Source organism: Alosa sapidissima, chromosome 19 (assembly GCF_018492685.1).
Source record: "Alosa sapidissima isolate fAloSap1 chromosome 19, fAloSap1.pri, whole genome shotgun sequence".
Classification (NCBI taxonomy): domain Eukaryota; kingdom Metazoa; phylum Chordata; class Actinopteri; order Clupeiformes; family Clupeidae; genus Alosa; species Alosa sapidissima.
In genome coordinates, this window is record NC_055975.1 from 19,942,453 (window position 1) to 19,964,383 (window position 21,931).

Consider the following 21,931-nt stretch of genomic DNA (forward strand, 5'->3'; position numbering starts at 1 on the left):
TATATATATATATATATATATATATATATATATATATATATATATATATATATATATATATATATATATATTTGGGTGTACAGAGAGTGGGCATTAAACAAACAAAACAAATAAAATCAATAGTGACATTAAAACATGGTTATTTGACTGATAGCATCAAGGATGAAAAAAGAAAACATTTTCTTTTCAGTCACTATAAAACTTTACAATATGTATACAATTGTATATACACATATATATCAGGAAAAAATATCTGCCATCTTAACATATCGCTGCCAAAATAAAAATCTTATACTCCATGAAAAAAAAAAAGATTTAAAGACATTTGTGCAGTTAAAGTCACAGGTACAGGGAAGGTGAATTGCAGCAAGACCACAATTTAAGCAGGACTGGATGGTCGGCCACAAGGCTGTGCTTGTTCCACCTTCTTCCTCCCGGCCACCCAAAATGACCATGCTCCCAATCATCACAGGTCCAGTGTTTATGACATAGTCCTCAGAACCACTCCTCTTTTGTAGCCGCAAGACAATGACAGCAAGCACATCCACAAAGGCACAGAACAGACATCACTAAATCACTTCAAAGTAGTGCAGAATGGCCATGATGTGTTGGGGCATGAACACATACCCTGTGTATACTGCCATTCCTGCTACAGAGATCAAGAGCGAATCTGAGACATTGTTAAGGACAACACAGTGCCACAGAATAAAGCACATGCCACTGTTGTTTGTCCTAGGTAGAAGTGAGGACTGTCTGTGCACTTATTTGAGAAACAAAGAAAAGGCCTTCCAGTAAGTTGGAATAAAAGAATTGTGTAGGTAAATTGTTTTCAGATACGTAAACATGTCTCACCAACCAATAACTATATATGTATTAGTAAGTAGCAGCCTAGCAAGCGCTTGTCCTTCACACAAACAGGTTTGACACCTGAATAAACATTTTACCTTTAATGGCCTATGCAGGTTACACGATGTTTTTGTCTCCCACGATGGTCTTTCACGATTGACCGCGTCAGACTAGGCGATCATGGTGTGATCTGTATAGGCCATCATACCTGTCAACATTTAGCTTTCCAAAAACGGGAGATTTTTTTCGGGGAGGGGGGGCAGTGTTTATACCGGATCTGTGTTTGCATATGTAATACGTTTCCTACATTTCACACACATTTCGGTCGTTGCTTTTACCTTACCATTACCTTACGCATGCCAGTTATGTAGTAGGCTATCCACCAGCTGCCTGCCTGCAGCCTACTTCCAAAACTGCTTGATGTCTGATTTGGTTCCGAGGACACAAGTTCAGTGCATCAACCACACTCAATAACAGTTTATGTGATGTGTTAATCAATTCAATTCCCAACAATTTGACAACAGCTAGTTCTGGAGTAGGCCATTTAACTAGCCCGCTTGCTTACGACGAGACTCGGGCTGCGCAGTCGGCACCCGCTTCCTTATTTGGGTTGCCAGGTTTTAGCCTATGACAAAACGGTTGAAATTGAAACTAAGTGATCGTGTATGTATTGTGTAGGGTGTACACAATACATACACAATCTAGCAACATGGGAGATGTCAGACTAATAGAAAAAATGAATGGATCATTGATTTTAAAATGAAGTTTGATGGCCGTGCAAATTACGGGAGTTTTCCGGGAGGAATAACAAAACGGGAGGGTGCTGGGGAGATTAGATAGATAGATAGATAGATAGATAGATAGATAGATACTTTATTGATCCCCAGGGGAAATTCAAGGAAGATGACCTTGAAATACGGGAGAACCCGGGAAAACGGGAGTGTTGACAAGTATGTAGGCCATTAAAATTACATGAACAGATGACGGCAGGAACAGGTGATTCTTTTGGGGCAGGGTGATGTAACACGAAACTAAAATGACGTTTGTTGGGCCCATTATTGAGCCATTTCTATGATGAGCTCTAACGACGGTTAACAAAGTCATTTAAAAGGAACTCAGCTGGTTAACCTCGCCGGATTTGTTTCTCCTCCCACAGACTGAAGGGGCCGGAGTAAAGCCGTGAGCTTTGCTCTCGCATGATTTAAAGAGCTGGCTTCTATGTAAATATCAGGTAAATATGCAGTAGCCTATGAGGATAGCTATTATACCTTTGCTGATAAGCTAGTAGGCTAATAACGTAATTTGGTGGCAACAGTGAACTAAGGTTCACGAATGTGTTTATGCTACTCTATTATATTCTTCAGTCAGTATTAAATGATCGAGCAGCAGACGCAATTCAGATTTATTAGGTACCCTTTCTCAAGAAATCATGTGTCAGCGATAGTTGTTTATCGTGGTGAATCTAGCGCTAAGTTAGACTTACTAGAAGTCGGATACCCAACATAGCCAGATAGCTTACGTGTACACGTTTAGAAGCGATCAATATTCACAGCATTATTCGGGTATCTTTAGTTTTTCAATGTGGGTAACGTTATAGAATAAATATACTGGTAAGCCTTTCACTGAACAAACCATCTTAATTGTTTGGCTAACTATTCTTGGAAGTCTAACAAGCTAGCAAATTAGCAAGTATGAGTAGCGTTACAGTCATTGCTTAACAATCCTGGAATACAGAAATACCGGTTTAAGGTTTTAAAGGATACTGAAGATTGTCCTCTCCCAGGGCTCCAGCATATACAACGCTGTGACGAGTAAATACTGGTAATAAAACCAAGAAATCTGTTTCCAGGCATCCCCAAGCGCCATGATTTTGCCCGAGGTAGAAGCTAGCCTTTCGTGCTGTGCTCGGCTCCTCCTCAGCAGCTTCTTCCGGACTAGTTCCTGGTAACAATGACGATACGCCTAGCGCCAGCCAATGCCGGCTCGCCTCAGGGGTGTGGCAGGACACGGGTCATGTCCTCGCAGTTCAGGTGGCTCAAAGGTAGATAATGTAAAGGTAGAATGTAGAAAATGCTTAAAATAATAGGGTCCCATCACAATATTATAATCAGAGGTGGAAGAGTCCAGCTTCAGAAAGTAAGTCCAACCATGCATTGGTTCTACCTGTGCACTTAACACAGGTGATTTCACCATTAGCTGATCCACCTGGCTGAAGAGAACTGCTCATTAGAATCAGCTGGACTTTTCCACCTCTTGTTATAATATCAGTACTGCAATTCATAGAAATAAAAGTGTAGGGTTAATAAACCAAATGATTTAGTGCACATGTTGCTGGTATATGAAAATATGGGAATCAAAACTAAATACAAAGTCAACATGATCTCTGGGATTCAATTCAGGGATTCAATTTTATATCACATAAAAATGTACAGTACACTGCAGACAATGTTTTAAAAATCATTAGAATAACTAAACCTCTAATATTGCCCAAAAGAAAAAAAAAAAAAAAACAGTCCAGCAACAAAACAAAAAAAACTTTTAACAAACTAAATGTTTTGCAACTCACCTCTATTAGAGGTAGTCTTAACAGACTGTTATGGTGTCAGCCTGTGAAAATCAGTTACTATGAGTTGTGACTGGTCCATGTACTGCTTTCCATTACCATTTTCACAAAACAGTCTTTCGTTGACACAGTTGTTCAAACCAGTGTTGTGATTTGATTGCAAGGGTATGAATTACATGACCAGACCTCAGCAAGTCAATGACTCATGAAGAAGTGTTCCAAATAGAAGCGCTCAACTGTGGCTAGCCAGTATGTTGAAGAAATGGTAAACCTCATCCTTGTCGTACACAGCCACCTCGGTGGAACACTCTGTACACAACACTGGGTGGTAGATCTCGTCCTCATCCATCCCTCCCAAACGACTGTCTGTGGTTCCTGGCTGGGCAGCCTCAGGCTCTGTATCTGTCTGATCATGTTTACGTTTCTTCCTGGTTTGTTTCTGCTTCTTCTGTGGTGCTTTGTACCTCAGAATCTCCTCTTTGTTGACATCACAGTTCATTACAAACATTGCTCTGTACTGTGTCCTGTATTTTTCATGTCTGTGGTCAGAATAAGAGGGCATTTTTCACGGGCTGATTTTAAACACCACATTGATATAATATGATATAAAAGTAAAATTACAAATATTTAATTGATTCAATAACACCAAGTTATCATATAATTGTTTTTAGTATCAGTGTTCCGATCACTAATAGAATATTCCATCCAGGTATAGAATATGAATGGATATGGATGGAATATTCTATTCTAGAATATTCCATCCAAGTATCAAGTATGTCTAGACACAAAACATAAATAAAATAATGCAACCCAAACTGCTTCAAGTACATTAACAAACAGTAAGTTCAATATCAATTTCTTTAGACTTGTTGCTGGTATTAAATTAAAAATGTGCTTATATTTTCCATGAAATTCATATTTGTCATTTTCAAGTTGTCTAGCTCTCTTTTGCAGCTAAATGAGTTTACGAGGTTTGCAGATTATCCCATTCTGTATTTATTTGCACATCGTCCCAACTTTTTTGGAAGTGGGGGTTGTAATATAATTTACATATGTAAGTCACTTTGGATAGAAGCGTCTGTTAAATTAATAAATCTAATATAAAGTAAGTAAAAAGTTCAATTCTGCTTAAAGATCTGTCATCTTTCACTTATCCTCTCACCTCTGACAGTCCAGACATAGTGTGGTCATGCATGAGGGGCAGTTCAGTACAGCATCACTGGAGGGGAGAGCCTGCGACCGCATCCTGTTCCTTCCCACGGTTGCTTGGCATCGGCTGTACCTGTTGGGAGGGTGTAAATCATTGCATTCATGTTAAGTTTGTGTGACTATAGGTGTGCATCTTACGCATGTGTGATAGTTTCATGTTTATGTAGGCTGACCTTCTCCTCTTGGCATCTGCCCAAGCTTGATCACGGTCATCTTCATCTGGATCGTACAATAGCTCGTCATTTGTAGGGATGACATGCTGTTTCTTTCTCTGAGACTTGGAGCTTCCTGGGGACAGTCAACACACACTTACTAGTACCACAAAATAGTTGTGGGGTAGTGTAGAGGAATACGCTTGGATTCAGGGGAAAATAGGGTGGGGGGAATGTCTCTGATTTCGAACAAAGCTTTTTTCAATAGCCAATCGCGGAGAGGTGGCAGACCTTGTGAGTATGCACATGTACTTGGTGTTTCATGAAAATACCACCGACAGCAGACTAACAACCAAAACGATGGCGTTTAGTTTGCCTTTGTAGCCATCTCTGGCTAGCCTTTGCCTTTGCAAATGAGACATAACTTCTGAGGTTTAAAGCAAATGTTGTTACGAACATCAATTTCTTCAAAAATCGGCTCTAAACACAGTTAAGTATAAGTATAAGTATATATATTATTTTGATCCCCTGAGGGAAATTTGGTCTCTTCATTTATCCCAATCCGTGAATTAGTGAAACACACACAGTACACAGTGTACACAGTGAGGTGAAGCACACTAATCCCGGCGCAGTGAGCTGCCTGCTTCAACAGCGGCGCTTGGGGAGCAGTGAGGGGTTAGGTGCCTTGCTCAAAGGCACTTCAGCCGTGCCTACTGTCCCCATGAACACAACGGAAGTGAGATCAGTGGGCGTCTCTGAAAGTAGCTGTTTTCCTGTTGTGAAAGTTTTGGCCCAGAAGTTCGTTCAGCATGATGCGAGCTTCTGGGTACCCAGATTAGTTGTGGGGTAGAAAGGCTACTTTCCTGGAATGTCCAAGCAGTCATGTTGTAAATGACCTAACAAATGACATTAACTGAATACACATACCTGCTTTTCCCTCCTGATCTGAATCAGAGTCAGAGTCAAAGTAGATGCTATCATACACCTGTTGTGGCTGTGTGCCAGATGGATCGGAGCCTCCACTTGTTCCTGTGGACACACCAGCTGCACAGCATAATCACTGGTTAGTAACTATTGAAGGCAGTCTACATCTGAATAAAGGCACTCTTGGTTGGCTTAGGGCTTATTTCCACGAGGTAATATTTACTTTAGCTCATGAGAAAAATTCTCGAAATTCTCTGTGTATGAGAATGTGTCAACCTTGTCCAAGAGGAGCTGCCCAGTTGCCTTCGATAGAGTTCATGGTAGTAGTGAGCTCTGCTTCCATCTCTTTCTCAAATTCGTCACAACTGGAAGACTCGCTCTCTCCTGTAAGATATTCTCGAAGGAGCTTCTTCTTCTGTTCTGGAGTTCCATTGAGGAGAATGTCAAGTTCATCTTCAGAGCTGGAGAGACAAGACACATCATTGCTTGAGACGAACTCCATGCTTAACTCATATGGTGGGCTAATGATAAGCTCTACTGACACCAGGGCGTCGTTTTAGTTTAAAGTGCTCTTTAACCTTATCAAACGAATAACGTTACTACTGATAATGTATTTTTGCTCGTTGCAGTATACCATCAACCACAATGAATTAAATTGTTAATACAGTCTAACTTACTCAACCAGTAACTAGCTAGCTAGCCAGCTAGCTGGTGAGCTCGAAATCAAAACAAGTGCCCCATACCTGCTACTAGCTCTCTCCTCGTCGCTTGGCTCCTCAATTTCGTAAGAGTCATAGTCCTCCTTTCGATTCATTTTGTCAGGCAAGCAACGTTTGACCTAAGTCGTGCAATCAATCTAAATAAATAAATAAAACAAGAACCATCTACCATACTTCTGAAGTTGAACTCCAAAGCACGATGTAAATAATCGTTTCCGGGTTACCCAGTGTGACAAAATAAAAGCAGAGAATGTCTAAAACGGGCTCTGATAAAAGTCGTTGTAAAAAGCAAAATGAAACATTTGGAAGACTCCAAAGTATTAAATTGGTATGTTTATCTTAATAATGAATGACTCAACGGTCATGTATTTACCACAATTAATTTATACTCACTGTTATTATTTTGTTACACGTCACATGCACAGCAGAAAATTATCATTCTAAAATGTGGTCGTGAATGAATGACTTCTACACCAGCTGCAAAATGTATCAAACATGTGTCCTCTTACCATACCGTCTACTATTATCCATGGTCATTCCGTAATCTCATCGTTTGCTGCTTTTATGTAGGTAGAGAAATCCCAAATATAAGCCTATGAGGCAAATATACCTAAGAGGCAAAAGAGGTATACCTGGGCATTCTGAAGTAAACACTATCAATTGTTGGTTATTTCTTTATTGTTACTGTTTGTATATCAGCATTCCTCCATTTCAATTAATGGAAGCTTTGGTCACATAGTGTGAAAAAAACATTCATATACAGTGCACTTTTAAAAATATCGGGGGACAACAGAACAAATTTATCCATTTATGATTTTTAAAAACAATATCTGATATGGTTAAATCTACAATTTAAGGCAAACATAATAATGCATTACTGCTATGGAATGAAAATAAACAGAAGAGATACACTTTATATGAAAATTTACTTAAATGTATCAAAACTATTAGTGTGATTATGATGATCATGAACCGTACAGTGAAAACTAATACAACATATACAAGGCTTTTTAGTGACAATACACTTTTAATAATAGTAACAATCAGCTCAACTTTTTTCTTTTTTTCTTTCGTTCTTTCTTACAAGGTACATGAGCAGCATCACAGAGAGGATTACCAAAACTAACTGCTTTGATGATTACACTAAGCAAACATAAAAAAAATGGAAAAAAAATGGACAAAAAAATTACACCCCCCCCCCCACCCCCCAAAAAAAACACCAAAAAAAAAAAAAAAAAAAGAATGAAGGTGACATTGACAGAGCCAACCCCATGAAGAAATTACATTTTATAACAACTTTAAAAACAGACGTGATTAGACTTTTTTTTTTTCCTTCCTTGATAGGTTCTTGTGCTGTGTGGGCAAGTGGAGACTTCTCACCAAGGGCCTCCGCACTTTGAATAGGGGAATAAGTGGAGGGATTATGGTGTCTCTGGTAGTGGTGACTAACAAGACATCCTTCAGGGAAGAAGTGCCCTCCCTTATAAGATATGCTCTCTCTCTCTTTCTCTCTCTTCCCCTCATCTTCTGGAGGGAAAAAGAAGCCAACAAGTGGGGAGGATGCCTGCACCATCAACCATCAGTTCAGTCTTTAAGTATCTCCTTTTAGGACCCCGAGACAGCTTTGCAACAGTTGAAGATTACCCTGGGAAGGGAAAGAAATACAAGACAAAGACAAAGACATGGGAGAGAGAAAAAAACGGCATCACTGAAATGGCTCATAGGGAGTAAAATCAATTCAGTGTGTTGCAGGAGATATCTGTGATGTTTACCTTGGCGTGTTTGAGCTCCAGCTCTGCCAGCTCCACCAAATTCTTCCGGAAGGCTGCTACTCGTCTTGTCTTGAAATCTATCAATTCTGAATTTTGAAGAAAATATATTTTGCATAAGCTTCCATACAATGCTAATCAAAGAATATAGAAGTCAGTGGTGCTTGGAAGTGTTACATTTTTATTTACAGAAGCAAAATTGCACCTTGTTTGGCTGACTCGGAAATTTTCTCAAATTTCTGACAGCACAACTGCTGGGAGGTTTCTGCTTGAAGAACATCTTTGTTCTTAGCCCTTGCTTTGTCGAGAGCTTTGTTTGCGTTTTCGTAATCAACAAGCGCCCTCCCCCGTCTATACAAAAGGTCCTGAAAGGAAAGAAGAAATACAGCATATGTATCTCGTCATTTAACCACCTGACAGTGTATGGAGTTACTCAACAGTGTCCTCAAACACATCTGTGTTCCACTCTAAATGTTGCATTACAAATGAGATAGAAGGGCCATGTTTGCCCCAGGCGCTAACTTGAAATGATTATCTAAATGAAATCTTTAATTTAAATAAAGAAAATATAAGACATTTTACCTTTGCAGCTTGTGACTCCCTGAGGTAGTACTTCAACAGGTCAGCAAGTTTCAGGTCCTCATCAGCTGCTACACGTGCCTCAATTTTCTGCACATGGAGGGGAATGGGAATTAAAGGGTGCATTATAAGGGCAAAGTGATGACTTACTCTTATTCAGCTGACAGTTCTTTCAATGTGGTCATCAAAACATTTTACTGTAACAACCACTAACTCACTAAACAGTAATGGAATGACTAAGCTTCAAATATTCCTAGATAGGTATTGGACAAGGCACAGGTTGAGGGCAAAAAAGAAAAAAAGAATCATAAACTAGAAATGCAATTCCGAGGAATCAGTCTGTCTTCCGAGGGGATGCAGTCTGCTGGTTAGGGTGTTGGTGGGGCTGTTGAGCTTGCTGCTAGCTGGTTGGTAGGGTAATTGTGATACCTGCAAAGGTGCTTTTGGAGTAACCAAATTTGAATCTTGTGTGACATGGCATTGAGATATCATACTCAAGGTGTTTTTGACCTTGACATTTGACCTTCAACTTCCAACTTCAACTCACTTCATCTTTGAGTCCATATTTCGTACCAAATTTGAAGCAAGTACGTCAAGCCGTTCTGGAGATATAATGCTGAATGCATGAGATATGGATGGGACTTTTATTTTGACACACAGGAAACACTTTAACAGGATGTGTAGTTCAAGTAGAGCTAGATTGTATGCTTAGAGGCTGAGACAGTTGAATTCCTCACAGGTGACACCTGTGCCAGTGTTCTGATTAGCCTGGGAACTGCTCTGAGAACTACTTAACGAGCGCAGCTGGCTCTATTATGACATCACAGCCCCCATTCAAGTCTATGGGGGAAAAATACACTTTTAATTACAAATATCTCAAAAAGTATAAACTTTTTGAAAAACGGATAGGACGGTAAAGCCTTGGAAGATCTACGGAACGGTGTTTGAACCAAATTTGTACGTTAAGCGGTTTGGGCTGAACAGCGCGCACAAAAAGGTAAAAAGAAAAATAATAAGAAGTCTCCGGATTTCAATAGAGGGGATGCATCCCCTCTAACTAACCAACTAAAGGTCAAATTAGAGCAGACTGTAACTAACTTAACCTATTTGGTAATGAATTTATAGCATACTTTGTACTTGTTCTGGACCTTTAGCAAAGGCATAGCCCCCCTAATTAAAGGAGAATTCCAGTGTGATATTGACCTAAAGTGTATTGAAACATGATACCGAGTGTGAACGTATGTCTCCTAGCCCATCTCGGCTTGTCCCCTGCACTCCAAAATCTGGCGCTAGTTAGCCGATGCTACCAACAGCTTTTTCAATAGTGGTGCTTCGGCATCGGGCTAGCCATGCAAATAAATCATTGTTTTACACCCATTTACGAGGCTCAATGTATCTCCACACTTCACTGGTAGACTTCCGAGGGCCCTGACATTTAAAACGAGACATGCATGGATTCCAGTTTCTTCCAGTAGCAGCAACTGGAATCCATGCATTTCCACTGAATTATTTTTGGAATCTGATCCCTTATCATAGCTGTTCATTCTTACTCGTTGCTCGACTTATCGTGACTAAATTCAAGATGGCTGCAAACGCTAAACTTCGTGAAGATACAAGACGATTTATACAGACAGGTAAGTAAACTACCAGTGCTTTTTCAAAGTTCTCAATGTCTCGTTTTAAATGTCAGGGCCCTCGGAAGTCTACCAATGAAGTGTGGAGATACATTGAGCCTCGTAAATGGGTGTAAAACAGTGATTTATTTGCATGGCTAGCCCGATGCCGAAGCACCACTATTGAAAAAGCTGTTGGTAGCATCGGCTAACTAGCGCCAGATTTTGGAGTGCAGGGGACAAGCCGAGATGGGCTATGAGACATGCGTTCACACTCGGTATCATGTTTCAATACACTTTAGGTCAATATCACACCGGAATTTTCCTTTAATACAACAGACACGTGCCTAACATAAACATATTAAGAGTGGAATGAATACAGCCAATTATACAACAGTATTTAAACCAGTCAGCTTTGACCAACGTTTAATAATGCCTAAAATAAAACAAAATATTAAAAAGTAAATAATAATTTTAATATTAAAATACAGTAGTTTGATTGGCTAATGAGAATAAACTGAAAATGTTTAACCTTGTAGGTAGCCTGTAGTTGTTTTTTTTTTTCAAATGTAGAAATAATGTTTAAAGACAAGTTATGCAACAGCTGATGGGCATCATTTTAACTATCAGTAGAAACAGGTAATAGGCTATATGATTGTTTCAATTTTTGCAATGAGGTGTGTAGGGGTTTCTTCTTGTTATCAAAGGGGTGTCTGCCATAAAAAGTTCAGGAGCGACTGGCGATGATTTGTAACAGTAGGAATATGAAATGGTTTACCCGTGTTTTCTCAAAGAGCTCCGACACCTTCAGGAAGAATCTACAAGTCAAACAACAAATAAAAATACCGTTTCAATAACAGAAGCTTAAAATGCAAGAACACTCAAGATTTTTGCACGATGAACGCACTTGCACATGTCTGTTGAATCCTGGGTCCCAATGCTGTACATTGTGGAGGCAATTCTGTTGATGTCGTCTGCGGCGCCTGAAAGGATCCAGAGCTGTGATCAAATGCCTCGGAACAGACACTACATTAACATAAACAAAACATACATACATCTCGCATCCAAGCCAGCCATACTACATGCACAGATGCACCTGCTTGACTCATCCAGCCAACTCAGTCAGTGTACAGATCCTGTTCATTTTACTTCACCCATCAGCAGGACCTTTTGGGTCAATGCATCCCAATTTTTGTTTTAGAGGCAGGTATCATGTTTTATTGTTGTGGGAATCTAATAAACAAGACTTTTCTTGGACAAGACCATGGTATACACAGAAATGACAGTTGACTATACAGAGGGCTTGAAGCTTGGACATTATGCTGTGAGTTTGCTGTAACAGCAGGATCTTGTAAAAAATGATAGGGCCCTGCTTGAGGCGGTGGTTCAACAAGTCACATGAATTTCATAGCATTAAACAACTGGACAGTCAACCATCACTTTCACTACATTCAAACAAGCAGCCAGCCTTCAACAATGCCTCAGACATGACCAGGCAACGCCTTCTCAGATAATGGGACTGGCAAAAACAAAATTTAACTCACCCATTTCCACAGCAGTCAGCAAATTAACGTGAAGAAAAGAGCAGACATAAAATACAGTGCACAGTGGCAGACACTAAAAGTACACTTGCTTCGGTCAGCAGTAAAACATGATACGTTTCTGCCGGGAAGAGGCCTGATTGGTTCCTGATCAAGCCAATGAGACCCAATGTTACGAGACATTTCAATGGTAATTCCCCCAACTGAGACCAATGCAAAATGACTTGAATTGGAGTATGAGCATCCGTTTGCTTACCCATAGCCTGCCAATGAGTCGTTGGAGAGAGGAGACTTACTTTTGTGAGATCTGATCATTCTATCTGATTTCACTGAGGCGTCTTTAACCCGGTTATGGTATTCTATAAGGAATGTCTTCTCGTGCTCGAAGAAGTCATCTACGTCCTGCAAGATAAAGTGGATGTTTTCAACCAAAACAAAAAAAAAGGCACCACTTCATATACACAGGTGTATAACAAGTCTTTTTATTGACATATGAACATTTTTGTTACTGATTGCTGACATAAAACAAAGTACTTTTATATATAAAAAAAATAGTTCACCTCCTGTTAACCCTGTTGCCCTTCCCTCCACTCTCCCCACCCCCACTTCTCCCCAGCACTCGTCCACTGAACTCTTGTTCCTCCACCGCTTACCAGCCACAGTGAGTCACATGATGGTCACATGGTGGTGGTGGACCTCGCACAGAGGCGCCAGCTCCACCCCAACCTCTGCTCACTCACCTTCACTCCGGCCACCAACACGCCGTCTGCTGACTTCACCACATTCTTGAAGAAGTCCTCCAGCTTCTCCTTCTTGTTCTTGCCTCGTACACTCAGCTGGGAGAGGCAGAGAGAGAAAGAGATCACATACAAGATCAAAGTCGATAGGTATCAAATGTCATGTTATTACATATTTGACACTCAAATTCAATGGGTTTTCCTTTGTGGTAAAAAGTGTGGTACCTTCAAGTGAGACGTCTACCTCTATACAAACATTGTGGAAATATTAAGACCATAAAAAAAGTGAGATTTCACTTACATCTTGGTTATACTCTAAAAACACATGAAAATTCATGTCTTTGCGCAGGACAGGATGAGCAGCCACCCGACACAGAAACACCTCGTGCATAGCCACTGTCTTCTTGAAAATGGCCAGGTATTCACTGAGAAAGAGAAGTGACTGTCACTGCAGCGCAACTACAGCGGCAATAAACCGAACGTTAACAAACTCAAAATATGGAAAACAAACAAACAAACAACTCACGCCTCAAGCTCCTGCTTCATTTTGGTAAATTCCTCCTTTGTCATGGAGCCCTCCCCTTCGCCCAGCTTCTGAAGCTTTTCGCGGGAGGCGTCGAAGTCTGGTCGTGGTGGAGCTGGCGGAATCTGACGGTGACACATTAAGGGTTGAGAAGCGTACTTCACAGAGATTTGAGTTATTCCATGCCCTTTAAAAGGTTTATTTTTGGGCTTTTCTGGCCTTTATTCATCGGACAGTGGCCAGAGTAGACAGGAAATGAGTGGCAGAAAAGATGGGGAGAGGAATCAAGAAAATGACCACAGGCCAGACATTGAACCTGGGTTCTCGTGGGCACTGGGATGCTACCAATATTGTATGGGATGCTACCAATATTGTATGGGATGCTACCACTTGCGCCACAGCTCCAGTTCCATATCCATTCTTTAGATGACCACTAGCTGTCTGGGGTGGATGCAAATTCACACTGTGCTACATCTATGCCATTTCCAAAACAAATCACGGAAATGTACTGCAAGTGCTGCCTGCTCAGGCTGGCTTAAAACACACCCCAAATGGGACGTGATAAATCTCACAGTAATGCAGGGGAATATTTGATGTACAACTGTGTGTGTGTGTGTGTGTGTGTGTGTGTGTGTGTGTCTCCTGCTAGTCAACATCAAAATGGGAGCGGTTGAGTTGTCTGTGCCTAGTTTGAAATTCTAAATGAGGAGGGGCCCCATCATCCTAATGTTGCTGTGTCTCTCTCCCAGTCTCAGCTATAAAAAACAATTATAAAATGGCTGGACTTCAGCCAGAGAAGATATTGTCCAAAATACATTGTGGCATCCCTAAGAGTCCTTACAGAGACCTCTTTAATCAAAAGCAGAATGCTTCTCCCCCTGCAATGTTTTCATTTGAAAGCCAATACAAAGAGACTGCAGAGGAAAATGGTGAACATGACTGGCAAGAAAGACTGCTGTTTCAAAGTAGGAAGGAAGCAGGATGCAGAAACTGCTCACATACTATCTAGTGCTGATACACTTACAACATCATCGCATTAGAAATCATCACCGTTTCAATATCATTCCCTGCCCACTGATAAGTTGGGTCATCTACCTTTGCATAAATTCCTAAAGGCAGGGCAGCTTGTGTGAATCTGACAATGATAGCTTGCATTTCTCTGACTTGGGTGACATCTTGACAGACACTTTCCCATAAGCATAAAGCATTCAGCAGCTTCTATTGAAACCCATGTCAGACTTAAAGCATTTTCCTGGGTACCGTAATCAGGAAATTGCATTACAGGCAAAATTGCTGACAACTGGTGAGGATGTTCACTTAACAAGACACCTCCTACTTTAACCCTTTACAACCACTACTGGCAGTGTCACTTTGACCTGTTTGGACCTGTTAGAACATTACCTTAGATATGATTTGAGATCTAGAGCAGCTACACTTAATATTGACATCATTACAATTAGCCAATTACAATCAAGTCTGAACAGCACCTTGCTCTTACAAGTAATGGCCACCTTACACCAAACAACTTTGACAAGATTTGGGAAAGATTCTTGAAAGATTGTAGTCTTTTAACTAATGCCCCTCCATTCAAGCTTTACTCAAAAGACTCAAATCTTTCCAAATCTTGTCAAAGTTGTTGGGTGTAAGGAGGCCATAAGCCAACCAACTGAACCTTATAATCCTTACAAATGGCAAAAAAACTGCATTGAAGTCTCAATCCTGTTACAACCACAGTGCTCCATCTACCTGTATAAGGAGACCGTGTGACCTTGGAAGAGGTAGATAGATAGATAGATAGATAGATAGATAGATAGATAGATAGAGATACTTTATTGATCCCCAGGGGAAATTCAAGATAGGTAAGCAAACTCACAATGTAACCCGCATATTCCTCATTCTCCACAAAGGAGTCGTGAAGCCAGATGAACTCTTCGTGCTGGCGTACAACAGAAAACTCATTCTGTTTGAAGTTGGGGAGAGTGGTCTGGGAAAGGAGAAGTAGATCAAATATTAACTCCAAATCATATTGACTTATATTGTATAAAGTCTCGGTAGAACATTGAGGCATGGATCTCGGTTTATTTCCTACACATACACACACACACCACTACGAGTAGGTTAAGGATGGGTGTTCTAAAATTGCTTGTGTCCCATTATAAGTACTTAAGCATTTCAGTGTCAGACAGAGGCAATCCTATAAGACCCATTGACAAAAGTAAGTGAGAGCTGTCATTAATTATTAAATGGTGGTTTAAAGCTGCTAATAGCTCTCAGTAATGAGCCATTTTGGATCTATGCAATCAGCTAGAAGATGACAACAAAATAAAAAAGGAACATGCATGGTGATCTTCAACTGCAAATGATAACGTCAAGTTAATCACATATTATACCACTACACTCTTTGTCAAAAGCCATCACATAAGAGAAAACACACTCCTTGTAAACCAATTCAAGAAGACAGACCTATAGTGTACAAGGAAAGGTCACAATCATACCTTTGTATGAACTGTGAACTTGACCTTATCACGCTCACTAAGTGCATCGGAAATATCCACTTGTAAAGTTGCATCAGTTTGGAGATCCACGTTGACTGCCCTTGGCTAAAATGGAAGCAAATAAGCAACAAGAGTAAGTAATGTAAGAAACCCTTATCATGATTTTTCTTCTTTGATAAAGTGACCGTGCGTTTCTGAAGCAGGCCTGCTCTAGGCTGGTACGCTGGTGTAATAAACACATCACTAATGTCAAGCAAAATTGCACCTGTCTTAACAACAGCTGATTATCTTGTACCTGAGCGTTTCTCTGCCAAAACAGCAGAGAATATCCCTTGGTGTTTGATTACGACGCACCATTGCGAAGGGCACACTAACGTTACCTTGATTTGTCGTGTCAGTTTTAAGAATACGACAAACTCCCATTAACAAATCAAGAACCGATACTCTAAACAAAATTCTAAAACATTACCAATTCAATCTTTAGAATATCTGTGATGCTGAACTGAAGCAGTGATTCGCCATTGTGCGCCCTAAGCTAGAAACTGTTTTTGTCTCGCTAGCGTATTATAGTTAGCAACAGCGTAAACTTTATTAACATGATTTTACACCAAACAAGGCACGTGTGACCTTTCTTCTCTCTTATTAAGATGTCAAAACAATCACTGCTGTTATACATTTGGTCCTTTTCATTCAACTGGTTTATAATGTGATGATTAGCTAGCTAGCCAAGTTACATGTTGGAATTCCGTGCAGAATCCCGCTAGCAGATAGCACTAGCCACAGTAGGAAGTCAACTGACACTGTAAGCAACACTGAGCCAGGAAAGCTAGCTAGCTATCGTGAGTTACAACAGCGATCACACACACCCAGGCAACGTTGCACATTAACAAATTATAGATTGTATTTGACAACTGGTTTCACAACACGATACTTAAAAAGAGGAATGAGTTTAATATAACGGAAAAGTGAGGAATTAAAGAAAAAACTTACACCCCTCTCCTCTTCAGAGAGGAAATCGGGACCGTCGTCCAGCCCTTCTTGCTGCGAACATAAAGTCAAAATGCACAGTATTGATCACCTGATCATCATCAACATGACAGGCGTCTTCGCAACTCGACAGAAACCTTTTGCACGTTAAAAATCTAAACCAGGGCATGCAGTAATTGTGGATAAACCTACCATCATGGCTGCTACGGGTGGAGTACGAATCTGATGAAGTCGTGTGACGTGCGGCAGCAGGATTTGAAGGAGGAGCTTTCGATGTCTGGTAAAAACACTGGACTGTAGGTAGCATGCAAGCCGAGTCAAGGTAACCAGGCCTAACCTGTAATAAAGTAGTGTTATAACAGCTGTTAGCCTATTGGAATACAGATCTAGGTTTATTGTTTGTATACATGATATCTAGCTCTCTGTCTCCGAGGTTTAGTGTTGACTAACGGCCAGGCTGGCTGTCAGTATTAGTTTACTGATGTAGCCTACATCAAGTTCCTGAAACAAAATAGCCTAGTCCTAGTGAATATATCTAACATATCTGCTGAGCTTCGCAGTTACATTGTGTCTTGAAGCTCATTGGATGTTTTTTGACCTTTTCCCCCAGACTGATCGTCCTTTTTTTCGCCCAGTGTAGGCTGTCTTTGATGTACGTCCCCTTGTATCTTTGACAGCACATAGATAAATAATAGGCCTATGATACAAGGATACAAGGAAGTTTATTGTCACATGCATGTAAGAAATGCAGTGAAATGATGTCTGGTGTCAGGATATTTGTGCATTTATGGGGGGGGGCGTGTACTGCAAGTATGGTGAAGGGACTTACTATTGCAAGCAGAGTACTGTATGTATGATGTATGTGAGTGATGACAGTGAAGATGTGTGTGTGGGCGGGAGGGGAGTAGAGCAGTGACTGTGTGTGTGTGTGTGTGTGTGTGTAGTGTGTGTGTGGGTAGGTGGGGGCAGTGTGCTGTAAGTACTGTATGTAGAGGATGTGTGTTGGAGAAGATCCTGAAGACAATGTGCTGTGTATGTAGGGAGGGGGGGGGGGGCAGTGTGCAGCATGTAGACTAGCAAGCTAAGCAGTGTGCTGTATGTATGTGAGGTGATGACAGTGATGATGTAAGTGGGTGTGTTTTTTGTGTGTGTGTTGGGGATGGGGGTGGAGTGTGGGGGGGGGGGGGGGGGGGGAGCATAAAGGCTAGGCAATCAAGGACATGGGTAGATGGAGGAGAAATCAAAAATAATAAATAAAAGTATATGAATATAAGTTATAAATATTAATGCATGCCCATAAACATGCATTTAAGTTTTTTGTGACTTTTAAACGTTGGAAAGAGGCTGAAAATGTGATCTTAAGACCAGACCAGACTAGAAACCCACAATTGTTTTTAAAAGGAGAAAAATCTATTTTTCAGTTTCATAATTCAGAGGCAGCGTGTCATTTCTTCATTAAAGAGTAAAATATGAACACAATCTCTCAGAAGTCTCTAATGAAGCGAGTGACTGTTATGCCATTTTTTTACCACAAGATGGCAGACAAACCTAAAAAAATGTCCATGCTCAACTTCACAGACATATTGAAACAATGTATCCATGAGGTAAGTCTATTGTAATTTTACTGCCATTCATGAGGCATTTCTTTGGCCTCAACGGAAGCCTATACACAGGCCATTTAAGGTCGCCTAGCCTCCTAGACCTCCGACTGGAATTTATAAAAAATCATATGAACCTAGGCGAACTGAGCAACGATTAGATTGATAGATAGATACTAGATAGATAGATAGATAGATAGATAGATAGATAGCCTACTTGAGGGAAATTTTAGGCATCCAGTAGCTTATACAACCATAACACAACAAACACATACACACATAAGCTATCTCTCACATACATAAAAAATGCTTACAGAAATGTACGACTTTAAAGGGGCATGTAAATTGATTACACAGGTCTATGGACTGACCATTTGATGCATTGACCATGTTAAGGTGCTGGTAGAGTGTGCAATGGTGGTAGTGCAAAAGTGAACAGTGCAGGGATTGAACAGTGGAATAAATGTGCTTATTATTAAATATAAATGGAAAGACAAGAATGTAAACATATTAGAATAGCTTAAAAACAAGAACAATTATATACTTTAAGAACAATATAAAACAGGGAATAAGTTAAAAAGATGTATACATTATGACCAGAGTGTAGAGGGCTAATACAGCTTGTAAAACAGTCAGGTGGACAGCTGACAAAGTGTTATGTAGGGGCTGAAAGAGACAGGCTCATTCTGAAATGTCCATTTCTTCCCTCCCCTTTTGTGTGGCACTGAAAAGATGGATGGCTCTGAGGACCTCCTCAACCTGTCTTTTGAACATGACAGTGATAGAAGTCTGCCACTGAACATGCTCCTCTGTTTATTGAATGTGCTGTGTAGTGGGGGTCATTGTCCATTATCACTAGCATCCTGTTCATGATTAATATTCAATAATTCAATCATTATTACACCACACAAGCTTAGTGAATTAATCTGCTTTAATCTTATGGACAATGCATTACTGTTTTATAAAGTTGAAACTTGGAGCATCATCAGCTGTCAAATTGTCCCAGTTCAATGTATGAATAACAATGTTATTAACGTCTTGTCATTAAAACGGTTCTGTTAAAAGTTACCTTAAAGAAACTTCAGTTGTAAAATATTGAATGATTTATGCATTATGTATTCTTTTATTTGTAAACATGCAAATCCTGTCCTTTCACATGTCATGTTGAATAGACATGATGTATTTGAACTTGTTTATTGGCAATATGGCAATAACTCCTTGAATTATGGAATTAAAAGACACAAACAATGTGAGTATAAAACAGAGTGAAGAGTGTCACATTAATAGTCTATAATTGTTTGAGACAACAAGGTTGGTGTGGTTTCCAGAAAGTTAGGTCCTTTTGAATGCAGTGCACATCAATTCTGTTTCCTGAGACTTAAGTAATTTTTCAGTTGTTAATTCCTTTGCCTTTCCTGCTTCACATATATTGCATTTTGGAACAGGCCTACAATGTTATTTTTGCCCTCAAGAGTTTGTGAAAAGCGGAATAAATATCCCAAAGTATTTCCTGTCACAACTCCCATAAACAATCAAAATGGCTTTTAGCTGCAGTCCTCTGTTCATTTTCCTTGAGCAGAACTAGCCAGTCTAATAGGTCTAGATGTTTCCAAAGACACGGACCCATGTCTCTACTGGGGTTGGGTTTACCAGCGTGTCACAGCAGAACCGTGTGATGTTTTCGAGGTATAGAGACTTGTAGATGGCAGTTTGTCTTGTTGATTGCAGGCTTAGATAGGCACACGGCATGTAATGTATTTCTAAACAGAGCTCATGGGCTTTTAAAACGTAAACAGTGCTAGCTGTTTTCCACAGCTGATCCTGTGCTTGGGGAGAAGAGATTGAAAGACACCTAGTGACTGAAGCTCTATTGAGGTGTGTCATTATGTTGACATGTGACTAAGAACTAAATTGTGAAATATGTTTTGACCAAGTCCAAGGTTGCATCACGTTGTTCTATATTGTTTTCCATGAATAAACAGAACACTTCAAATAAAATCGGTCTGTTATTAATGGGTTTACTTCACATAGATAATCTGATAATTAGCCTTTCACAGAAAACGGGCTGTTTAATGAATAATCACAAAATATGATCACTGAATACAGTAGACATGCTCGGAGTATCCATGGCTTGAGAGGACCTCTTTGTATTGTGAATGTGTATTCTACATGAACATTCATTTAATCTCTATCTCTAAGAACATATTGACTAAATCCAAGCTTTAGTTTTCTTTTGGCAGAAGCATGTTTATTACATTTAAAGTAGGCTAATGACAGTTTCTTGTCTGTGTTAAATGCTTTCAACTGGTGATCTGGACATCATTAACTCCAGTGGCATCAAGGTAGTCCAAGTTCACATGTACAGAAAGCAAATGATAAATACCCTGGATAAAAAAATAAACAATCTGAGTCTGCATTGAAAACTTCACTGAAGTGTCAAGGTTTGTTCCGACAACAATACTGATAAAGTCCTGAATGAGCTGGATACATTGCACCTTTCGCCAGCTGTTTGCTCTTCCCTGGTTCTGGGGGAAGTGACAGAGCTCTGGACAGGGCACCTTGAATGAATAGACAGTGCATAGACAGCATTGACACCAATGAGCGATGAGCTGGGCTTTAGGATTCACAGGGTATAAGACAAATTCAGGCTCAATCTTTCTACTTCTAATGTTTTTTTTTAAATCAGATCATAAACCTCCATTCTTAAACACTGATGAGCAGATCAATAGCATCATTCTTGAATCACCAGTCTTAGGTTCTAAAAACCTTGTGCTGTCTAGACAGAAGCTCCTGCCCTCTTCTCCCTCGCCTTCTTGCTTGTCTGTGGGCGTGTGCCGTCCTTTGAGAGTGAGCGCAGTGTACGCTTCCATGTGTTTAAAAAACATTCACTGCTTGCGTCCTCTGCGGCTGCGCATGGGCTGCTTGGCGGAGGCCTCCTTTCACTGCTCCTTTGGAGTCATGTCCAGTTTTGCCATTTGTGGACAGCGATGACAAGACACAAAAGCACGCTGGCCATAAATAGCTCTGACCAGCAGAGGATTGCTGCTCGCTGCCGGCAGATCAAATTCTCCAAAGGGAGAAGCAGCAGCAGGAGAGACAGCAGAGGCAGCAGCGACGGCAGGAGCAGGCCCCTCTGGCCCCCTGCCCAGCTCCTCTGGAACACACACGGCTCTCGCGGCTCGCCGACAACCGCAGCCCATTGAAACTTTTTTAAAGACCACGAAAAAGCCACCGTCCTGTTCCTATACGGGCAATCAATAATGATTCAAGAAGCCAACAGTCCTAGTGTAGTTCTAGAACGTGTCAAAGTACAGTTGTCTTGTGGGTGGCCTAACTTGCTGGTTAGTTATAAGAGTTCCTTCAGCACAGAGAAGGCAGTTGAGGAGAAGACTATACAGCATGTGCATACTGAATTTTAAGCAGTTTGTAAAAATATGTTTTTTTATATGATTTCAAATGTCAAACACTGACATGCATTAAGATTTTTTCTTATTGAACTAATAGTAACATGATAAATGGAATCATTGAGAATTGTGATTTGCTTCAGTCAGTTGTGTTGCCTCTCAAAAATGACATTTTTCATTCAGTCACTTCTCATTTCCCTGTCTGGTGGGTTTAATCTGTAACTTTCAAGAATAGCTCAGGTTTGAGATAAAAGGGATTCTCAAAGATTTAA

At 40.3% G+C, this 21,931-nt stretch overlaps 3 protein-coding genes across 3 annotated transcripts; all 3 read right to left on the bottom strand.

Annotated features, from left to right (window-relative positions):
- Positions 1-66: 66 nt before the first annotated feature.
- sptssa (serine palmitoyltransferase, small subunit A) lies at positions 67-2,934 on the bottom strand. The gene is made up of 2 exons (XM_042073451.1): positions 2,610-2,934; positions 67-670 (listed from the first exon to the last, which is right to left on the bottom strand). Exons 1-2 carry the CDS (start codon positions 2,710-2,712, stop codon positions 570-572), a joined length of 204 nt encoding a protein of 67 aa, XP_041929385.1. The 5' UTR covers positions 2,713-2,934; the 3' UTR covers positions 67-569.
- A 301-nt stretch (positions 2,935-3,235) lies between these two features.
- LOC121693776 (e2f-associated phosphoprotein) lies at positions 3,236-6,628 on the bottom strand. The gene is made up of 6 exons (XM_042073449.1): positions 6,438-6,628; positions 5,971-6,155; positions 5,698-5,814; positions 4,792-4,906; positions 4,572-4,691; positions 3,236-3,948 (listed from the first exon to the last, which is right to left on the bottom strand). Exons 1-6 carry the CDS (start codon positions 6,506-6,508, stop codon positions 3,642-3,644), a joined length of 915 nt encoding a protein of 304 aa, XP_041929383.1. The 5' UTR covers positions 6,509-6,628; the 3' UTR covers positions 3,236-3,641.
- Positions 6,629-7,073: 445 nt separating this feature from the next.
- On the bottom strand, positions 7,074-21,455 carry snx6 (sorting nexin 6). The gene is made up of 15 exons (XM_042073171.1): positions 21,285-21,455; positions 16,850-17,071; positions 16,661-16,711; positions 15,671-15,775; positions 15,049-15,159; positions 13,179-13,300; positions 12,954-13,077; positions 12,656-12,751; positions 12,212-12,317; positions 11,282-11,357; positions 11,153-11,192; positions 8,765-8,851; positions 8,388-8,547; positions 8,186-8,271; positions 7,074-8,058 (listed from the first exon to the last, which is right to left on the bottom strand). The coding sequence occupies exons 1-15, from the start codon at positions 21,453-21,455 to the stop codon at positions 8,005-8,007; spliced, it is 1,611 nt and encodes a 536-aa protein (XP_041929105.1). The 3' UTR covers positions 7,074-8,004.
- Positions 21,456-21,931: the final 476 nt, after the last annotated feature.